Below are 9,782 nucleotides of genomic sequence, written 5' to 3' on the forward strand. Positions count from 1 at the left end.
CTGTGTCCCACCTGTCTTTCCCATGAGACACCTTCCAGAAAGATGGAAGGGAGGAGCCCCTGCTCCCAGCAGATGTACATGTGGGCCAGCAAAAGGCACAAAGCAGACAGTGCCATCCCTGGCAGAGCAGATAAGGGTAGATGGGTGGTTTAGGAGCGCTCATACCGCGTTGCTGGGAGAAATGAAAGACAAGCTCTGTACTTGGAGAAGAGCAGAGACCCAGAATAAAAAAAAGTATCCAGGGTTGATGTCGGTGTCACAGGCTGTCGCAGCGGCGGCTGCGCGCTCCCGGCCCAGCGCGGTCTCGAGCGGAGCCAGAGCCGCGGGCGGCGCCGATCCCGATCCCGCCCCGCGCTGGCGCTGCCCCAGGGCCCGGGACGGGCAGCGGGGCCGCAGGGAAGGGCCGCGCTGAGCCCCGCCGCAGATGTGCTCCGGGGAGCAGGTAAGGGCTGCCCGGCTTGCGCAGGGCGGGGGCGCCGGGGGCCGTTCCGAAGCCGCTTTCCAGAGGGCAGCACGGGACCGGGAGCGGCGCCATGCGCCCGGCGCAGCACCGGGCCCAGGCGGCCGGAGGAGAATTCCTGCTCCAGGGCCCGGGCCGGGAGCTTCCCTCCCGCTGCGGCGGGCCGCGCTCGGCCAGTGCCCGGCCGTGCTGAGTGCCCGTAGCCACATTTCGGCGCATCTCCCACTGAAACAGCCATTCCCCTCGCACCTGCTCCTGATGTTTCTCAACAGCAAATCTCTCACTTGAGTTCTCAGGCAGGACCGGATTATCAAGAGTGACGCTCCCCAGCAATGGCAGGTAAGAGCAAACCCGGGTGAAAACGCTGCTCGCTCCAGGGTAGCTGCTGGGCATCTCAGGGATAGGGCCTCTAGGATACTGAGGTCTTATTTTTCCAAACGACTGAAATTACTCAGTAAGTGATGCCTTGGAAAACTTCAGTCACTCCAAACCTTGTGCCCAAACTTCCCCAGCTCCACCGAAATGGAAACAAATCAGCATTTTTGCAGAATCGAACTTAACACCTTTCAGAGCATGTGATAACGTCCGGTCACTGAGCTCCATTTGTTGAGATCTGGCAGGAACAGCAAAGTTGTAGCTGCTCCTGAAATTGCCAGAGTACGGTATGGAGCAGGGATTTAAAGGGTTTATAGGCACATTGAATTTACGATAGCATCTGACCTGCAAGTTTTAATAGTCTTTTTTGCATAGCTCTTGTTCCATGGACACTATGTACCCACATCCAGAAGCCGTGCTGCAGAGAAACTGAGTTTTTGTGTTGGCAGTCAGGAAACAGCAGCTTCATGTTTTGCAGACTCTGTCATTTTCAATAGTCCCTGTAAGTTTCCCTCTCTGTTTATCTATAAACAACAAGCCCATACAAAAATCTTTCCTTGGTTTCACTGATGAGTGATTTTTAAGAGAATTATTAAAATTGTAGGGCCTATGCTCAATAAAACTTTGAGCACAACATGGAGCTCTTTCGGCAGAGCCTTGTTACATGCCTTTAAGATATTTCATCCCTACACACCTGCTTAGCAGCTCAGCTACCTTGAATCCACTTTGACAACAATTTTTTAATCCACTTGACAACATGACAATCTAATCTCTGAGAAAAAAAAAAAAAAAACAAAACTGTTGCTCTCTACAGAAGTTACTGTGATTGTGCTGAAGGGGAACAGGAGCATCTTTAACCCCAGAGCTGTAACTTGCACAGCACTGAAATGAAAGATCAGGAGAGGATCCACCACTGTGGTAGGAGGGTGTTCTTCTGATCTCTAAGAAGTTGCCTGAAAGTGTAAAGGAAACAATCTACCCAGCAATGCTTTTTGGGTGATAGTGGAAACAGACCAAGAGAAATGTTGTCTCAAGAGAAGGGGGTGCGTTTTCCTGATGTAGGGCAGTGTGACCAGCTATGGAACAGCCCCTCTGTCCCTGAGTTCCACCTAGGAAAGCCCAGTGTAGCACAGAACTGCGGGGCTGAGCACAGGCAGCAATCAGTGCCTCAGGAGTCACTCAGTGCTGCTGAGCAGGAGTCAAATGCTGCCACTGTCACTCAGCTTTCACTGCTTCTGTGTCCTAGGGAAAAGACACTACAGAAAGAGCCAGGAACGAGCCCCAGCTCTACAAACTGTTCTGCACCTGCCTCCTAGATTCCACATGGTCTCCTGGTTTTCTTTCTGGCTCCAGGGAAAAAAGTCCTGATAGTCTATGCACATCAAGAGCCCAAGTCCTTCAATGGATCTTTGCTGAAGATTGCTGTGGAAGAGCTGACCAAGCAGGGCTGCAGCGTCACCGTGTCGGATTTATACAGCATGCAGTTTGAGCCCAGAGCAACAAGGAATGACATTGTTGGTGAGCCCAGCCCTTCTCAAAAACCAGGGACTTGTAAGCCCCCTGTCAGGTATCAGAAGGCTGGAAAAAGTCTCCCTGAAATCTTCCCCATGCTGAACAAGCCCGACTCTCAGTCTGTCTAGATAGGAGAGGTGCTCCAGCCCTCAGATCATCAAGAGATTAATGAGAAACTTATTCATGACCAGACATCTGCATTTCTACAAGTCCACTCCTGAACATGACCTTTGTATCCCAGTGAGATTACTGACAGAAAGAAACACATTAGCACGTGTCCATAATCCGCCTCTAAAGTCCATTTCTCATGGAGAGGAAACGCCTTCAGATACCACTCAGGGACTTGCCAGAGTTGAGTTCACAAAGCTACAAGTGTCCTTGTCTTCTGCTAGAGACTGATGAACTGCTTGTGGAATCAGTAGGTGAATTTCCCAGTTACAGAAGCTGGAAAGCAGCTCCATAGTGCTTACAAGTGCAGGAGGGCCTCAGGATGCCCTAAGGCAGAGGCAGAACAATTAACAACATTCCATTAAATCTTCCACCTGCATCCCCAGAGTCCTGAGGCAAGCTTAGGTCCTCATATTGCACTTCCTGTGTTGCTACAGGAAGATCAAGCTTCAGAAATCTGAGACCCTACATTCCTCTCCTTTCTAAAATCAAGTGACCATCAGCTGGGATGGTGCTGAATATCCAAGAAAGACAAGAATGTAGGAAAAATGGAAAGCAGTAACTCAGTTTAGAACTCTGAACAGCAACCTACACTCACCTCTTATCTGGCACTGATACTGCACAGGGGGCAAGGAATGACTGTTCATTTCTACCCACAGGTCACCTGCACAACCCAGAAGCATTCAATTACGGTGTGGAAACCTGGGAAGCTTACAAGAGAGGAGGTTTGTCCAAAGACCTGGTTGAAGAGCAGAAGAAAGTGCAGGAAGCAGACCTGCTGATTTTCCAGGTCATCATTCTAAACAGAGTTCAGTTGTGATGTTGACTTTAGGTAATGGTACAGTAAGAACTACAGATCAGTAGTACAATTATCTGGGCCATTATTACAGCAAATCCAGTAATTGAGTAGCACAATGGTGCAGGGGCTGAAACAACAGCAACCCCAGGAACTCCCCAACACTGGGACAAACTGCCTGATGGATGCACAAAGACAAGTGTGACCATGGATGTCAGGCAGGCTGGCAGAAAGCAGGGGAAGGATTATTTCCTGGTCAAGGTGCTGGGGGCAGCCAATGAAGACAGGGAATTGGGCTTTCCCAATTAGACTGTTCTCATTTGTTGCTGAGCTGCAGAAACACTACTGGGAATTGATTAGGGAACTTTACAGCCCATGTCCATTCTCCACCATGCCAGCTCTCTCCCCTGTGTCTGCAAATCCCAAAGAACTGTGACAGGAAATTTCTTTATGTTCCTGTTAGCCTTAGACAACTCTATATATATATTCCTCTGTTCAAAGGTAGATTAAATTTAAGATAGGGCCATATCTCAATTAAGGATTTCACCATAAGCCATCATCCTTTTCACACTCTCACTTCCCAGACAAGAACTGTAAGATATGCCCTGAAGGAAGTGATTGCCTTCTGTTGTTTTTATATCACAAAAGTTCTATTGTTACTATATTACAAAGGTTCTATATTGCAAGAGTTTCATACCTCATTAATGTTTCTCATAGGCAGCTCCTCTAAGCACTGACCCTTCCTTCTTCTCACAGTAGCCAACTGACTCCAGTTCCCACTCAACTAAACAACCCACTCTTTTATAACACTCTTCTTCTTCTTGGCTGCAGCTGTGGCCTGCTAAAGTCAGGCCTGTTCTAATCTCTAATAACTGGCTCAGCTGCAACTCCTTAGGGGTAAGATTACTTTCTATACTACCTTTAATTTCTTATATTGTATCCCCCTACAGCCTTCTACTTTCCATGTGTAAAATGCTCTGAAAAGTTGGGTGTGTTCTGGTGCAGAAAATAAAAAAGAAATTTAAAAAAGCCTCTTAAGGACATAATGCAGGAGTTCAAAATTTGTTACAGATTAAATTCACTACTTGCAGTTACTCTGGTGGTTGCCCAGATTCCATTTGTTTTCACCATGCATTAAGCTGCATGTTACATATTTATAGAATTTCTTCCTCTCTGTGCAGTGTGTACAAAGGTTTAGGGGTAATGATGCAGCCTAGTATAAGAATGAGCCCATTAAGCATTCAAGATAATGCCATGGACATGATAGCTTTGGGATTCAGTCCCATGGGCTAACTGAAAGATGTAGAAATCAAGAGTCCAACTCTGAAGAAGTCTTTTTCTTCTCAGTATTGGGATTTGGGTCACAATGTCAGCAGGTTTTGAAAATAAGTCTTTCTTATTGTCCCCTGGCCTTTGTCACCAGACTGTCAGATCAGAACTCACCACCAGATGTCAATCCTGCTAATAAGATATTTGATTCTTTTGCATTTCAGCCATAGGAGACATAATTCTGTACAGTCTTAAATCTGAATTAAATGACACCCTCCTCCTTCATCCTATTCCAACGTTATTGTGGATGGAAGCCCTCACATGCACCAACAGTGTTGGTGTGCTGTAGATGCTCAGGTCTGGCCCTGATGTTACCACAAATAGAAAGCACTTCAGCTTCTTTTGCCAGGTATAGTTACTACCTCTACTGACAGAGAGGTGGAGAAGGTACATACAGGATCTGAGCAGGTTCAGAGGACAGGATTTGTCCTATCAACCAGGCCTAAGTGTGGCCCAGACTCTCTGTGCTAACCAGGTAATTTTCTTTTTGTCTAGTTTCCCTTGTTTTGGTTCAACATGCCTGCAATCCTGAAGGGCTGGATGGACAGAGTCTTGGTCCAAGGCTTTGCTTATGATTTGTCAAAGGTTTATGATGGTGGTTTGCTCCAGGTATGTTTTTGGGATTGTTTTATTAAGGTCAAGGCTTGCACCGTGTTCATTCTTTTCCATTGTAGCTGTTTAGAGCTCTCACTTTACACTATGTTGAAGTACTGTACCAGCCCTGCTTCACACAAGGGTGTCAGACACATAATTCCTTTTCCTTAACCTATCTCTTCCCAAAGACACAAAGGTCACTGTCTAATTGTGTGGCATCAATCTTGGCCTCAGAACTGCCACTTCATGTAAGCTCTGGGAAAGAAGAAGTTACCCTCTCCCCTAGAAATCAATGCTGTCCAGGTTTACCTGAATACCTCTTCAACTGTTCAGGCACTCTTCTTTAAATATGTCTTAATTAACCACAACTTTCCTAATTCTAGGGCAAATTATCCCTGTTTTCTTTCACCACGGGAGCAAGCCAAGAGATGTATTCAAAAGAAGGTATCAGTGGTGATATTCGCTATGTCCTGTGGCCCATGCAGGTATAATATATGAACAGGTTGTTGTCTACATAATTTTTTATTACTCCATCTATTTTTAACAATTGTTTTATTGGCATTTTTAAAATATGAAATATAATAATTAATAATCAAGTTGCCAGTTCCAAGGATCTGCAGGTTGTAAACTGTTACCTAAAATCCTGGGATGACTTTAAAAGTCCACTGACTTTTAAAATTGTTTTGTCCCCCTTCCTCCAGATTAGAATGTAGAGAGAGCTTAACACTGTCAACCTTTTCAGTTTCCCTGCTGTTACCGGATTTCCTTTAGCTCAGCCATGCAGGATTTCTGTTCCCCATGGTTTCCCAATTCCTGTAGGATGCAGGGTAGGAGACGAGCCACACATTACCCTGGCAGTAACAGTCAACACACAAAAGTTAGCATTCCTCTTCTAATTGCTACTCTTTTTCTCAGAAGTTACCCAGCATGGTTTGGAAAATACAGGTGGTAAGGCAAGTTTAGCCAGCTTCTTCTTGATAAATACTGGAGATGAGCTAAAATTCCATGGTGTCATCCCCATGCAGTTACAGCTGCCTGTTCCTGTGGAGCTGTCCAACTGCAGAGCTCGCAGGTCAACATGGCAAGAACATGAAACACAGCTCTAAATTCAGAAACACACAGAAGGAAAATAGCAAGTTGAGCTGATTCCACTAGCTTTTCCTACAGGAACCTTTGGCCAAGCCAGAGGCAAAAGGCAAAAAAAAACCCCATCCTATAAGTATATGTGGAACACTGGAGTTAGAGACCAATCTGAGGAGTTTCAAACTGAACAATGAACTTTTGGCCTCCTGTGATCCTTGCAAAGTGAACGGCTGCCAGAGAGGACAATTCTGTGGAATTAACAGCAGTTAAAAATAAATTCCCCAGAGCAGAATAAATTAAGTTGCTCTTATCTTTCAGTATCTTGTATGCCATTCTGCTGAATGCCTTCAGTAGTGACTGCCTGGATAGGTAGTGAACTTCTGCAATTTATTTTCCTTCTGATAAATGCACAGGTTTAGAGAACCTGACTGATATTGGGTCAAAGAAACAGAACAGATTTGAATGTTGCATGTTCCTCAAATGAAATTAAGAGGAAATATTTCCTGAGGCATTTCTTTCTTTTTTTGTTTTTGTTTTGCATCCAGCATGGAATCATGCACTTCTGTGGTGTCCAAGTCCTTGAACCTCACATCTGCTATGCTCCAGAGCATGCCTCTGAGGAGAAGAGGAAGGAGATGCTGGCTGCCTGGAGCCAGCGTCTGAAGACTCTTTGGAAGGAAGAACCCATAGACTGCTCTCCTGAGTGGTATTTCAAGTAGTCTTCAGGTGCAAGACTACAGAGACAAGACTTTCTTTTTCTCCATTCTTTCTGATGCTCTTGAAATCTAAATACTTGAACACTAATCTCCTAATTCAAATATATTTTAAGACTCTTGAATACTTCATCTAGCAGTTTAACTGACAACATGGCATTTATCTTCACTGATTCCCAAGGATTCCCTTCAAGGATAGGTGCAAAACTCTTTGTGAAATTCTCTCTGCTCACATAAACAGTGTCATCCTGCCTCCTTGTGGTTGATAACCCATGTGATATTTCATGGCAGATGATACCATTGCTGCTTGTTAAACAGTATGTGGCCAAGTTTATTTTAACGCTTTTTGTACCAGTTGCCACTTTTTTTCCTTTGCCAGGGATTATGGTGTCCATACTCAACCTTTAAAAGCCCAAGATGGATTGTGATAGTGCTACACTTGTGCCTTGGAGCAACAAAACCAGATCATGAGTAGTGTTGTAAAAGGATTTACCGTTGCAAAGTGTCTTAAACATCTGGAAAGCCTTGTGGGCAGCCCTAGGCTTCTCCAGATACAATCTAGGCTTCTCCAGATCCTATCTATACAGCAATATTAAAGCTATGACAGATACCAGAAAAGGGAAAAATTAAAGATGAACGTAGTGATACGTGCATTAATTGCCTTCCAGCTTCCGTTTGTAAAGTATGCATCTTGCCAAAGTAGAGAGAAAAAGGAATCCTGTCAGTTGCCTGCCCCCTCACACCAGTCAGTGTCGGTGTTTGGGTCTGGAGGGTGTTTGCTTCCCCTCCAGCATCAGCATCGATGGGCGTCCTTGGAGGTCTCCAGCACCAGCAGTTAGTGAGGCAGAGCATTAACCCAAAAACCTACAGGTGCACTGTCTGTCTATGGGTCAGGATCTATGGGACAAATGAATTGTCTGGCTCTCAATAGCCAGGATTTTTACCTGGAACTGTAGCAGGATTATTTTTGTGCTTTAGAGTTGTTAACCCTGTTTGTGCATATGGCAAGAGGTGGGTTTCTCACTTAGGTACCAAATTTCTTATTCTGACCAGCTCACCTCACTGCTGCCCTTGCACTTTGATATTAAAAGAATGTGGGCTCTATAAGAACCCGTCCCCTGAGTCACTGTCAAATGACACCTAGGCCTCTGTGCATCTGCCATACCTGCTTTGCGGCAGTCTTGTCACACCCTAGCCTTACAGTTCCTTGGGGATTAATTGGATAACAAACATGGTGAGCCCAGGCTCTGGAGGCACAGTGTAAGCTGATACATCAGACTGGGAAATGCCACCACAGGGGGAGGGTCAGTGTTCCTGTTTGCTCCCATATGAAGTGAAGGGCCACATCCAGCAGAGACATTTCCCAGGAAGCAGAGCTGCCCTGAGGTGTTGCAGGCGTCTGCTGTGGGGCATGTGAGCTGAACATGTTTGCTTTGGCTGAACAGCTCTGTTATAGGAAAAGGAAAGTGAAAGGGAATAAGGAAGAAAGTGTTACACATCTAAGTTGTGGGGAAAGTAGATTCACACCTTCAAGACTTAAGGAGAACAAAGTTACAGAGAGAAATCTGAGGACAAATATTTTAAAATTGCATAGAAGAGAAATCATCCTTCTATTCACTGTGTTCAATCAGCAAACTATTCAGGAAAGAAGGAAATTGAGGTAAAACCAGAAGTTCCAATGTCAAACCAACATTATTGCTTTGGATCAACTGCAGAGCTTAGTGGGGTTAACTATTAGATGAAGAATGCCAGACTGACCTGTATGTTGAGGATACTGTGCTTGCCACTATCTGGCAGACACATGCCAGCTCCCATACATATGGTTTTACTAAGTTTTAGTAAGTTGATTGAGATTTTTAGTACAAAGTATGTGAACGGTTGAGATTAATGCAAGTTCAGTTAGAGTTAAAAGAAAACTAATAGGAAACTTACTAAATTCTCATTAATGCTAAAATCAAAGACGTCTGCTCAGATAAATTCATTATTGAGAAAAGCACTAAAAATGTACCAATCTTTTTGTCCATTTCAAGATAATCTTTCCTTCTCCTCAATCAGAATTAAGACATTTCTCTGTAAATTCAGATTGCATTTCTGGATCAGTTTATTTTCCCTATTCATTTAATGAAGGAATGTCATAACTGGCAACACTGACTCTTAAGCACATAGAAATAATTGACAGTTTCTTGCTTTGTGTAGTGCTTGTTGGCAGATCACCACTGAATGAGACTGACATGTTTTTAACCAAGCAATTCTTATAAATTCAGCCATCTCTCTTCCTGCCTTTAGACCACACCTTTGGCCCCATATACAATGCAAAGCTAAACAGCAGAAGAACCAAACCAGACAAACCAACCGACCAAAGGAAAAAAAAAACCCTCAGAGGTCAAATGTTATCGAAAGATTTCTGTAATGTTTGGGTTTGCAGAAGACCAAAACTGCACAATGGGCCCACCAGAGCTTCCATGTCTATATTTGCATTTGCTTTATTTACCTGGTAACTGCCCCAGTCTCTCTGGACTGCAGGTTCAATAATGCTCTCCTTGTGATACCTCACAGTGTGGATGGACACAAAATTGCTGCATTTAAACTACAGTGAGCTCAGTGTCACAATTTAGCATTTGGTCCTGAGTCTCCTCTTTACAGTGTGATCAGTCCTTGCATCAGGAGCTGTCAGATACCAGCTGATCCAGACTGAGTGGAAAACAGGAAGGTGCTGGTCCTGCATCTGTTCCACTGTCAACTAATATTTTTC

General features: G+C 44.6%; 1 protein-coding gene across 2 annotated transcripts; it reads left to right on the forward strand.

The window, feature by feature from the left end:
• The first annotated feature begins 352 nt into the window (after positions 1-352).
• On the forward strand, positions 353-7,683 carry LOC311154914 (ribosyldihydronicotinamide dehydrogenase [quinone]-like). Of its 2 annotated transcripts, XM_084207765.1 has the most exons (7): positions 353-442; positions 757-799; positions 2,189-2,353; positions 3,175-3,305; positions 5,136-5,249; positions 5,618-5,719; positions 6,863-7,683. In XM_084207765.1, exons 2-7 carry the CDS (start codon positions 793-795, stop codon positions 7,034-7,036), a joined length of 693 nt encoding a protein of 230 aa, XP_084063891.1. In that variant the 5' UTR covers positions 353-442; positions 757-792; the 3' UTR covers positions 7,037-7,683. The 2 variants fall into 2 exon arrangements, with proteins under 2 accessions (XP_084063891.1, XP_084063892.1); XM_084207766.1 differs by lacking the exon at positions 757-799 and having other exon boundaries at positions 369-442; positions 2,082-2,353.
• The last annotated feature ends 2,099 nt before the right edge of the window (positions 7,684-9,782 follow it).

The sequence above is a fragment of the Fringilla coelebs genome, assembly GCF_963513975.1.
Source record: "Fringilla coelebs genome assembly, chromosome: 1".
Taxonomy (NCBI): Eukaryota; Metazoa; Chordata; class Aves; order Passeriformes; family Fringillidae; genus Fringilla; species Fringilla coelebs.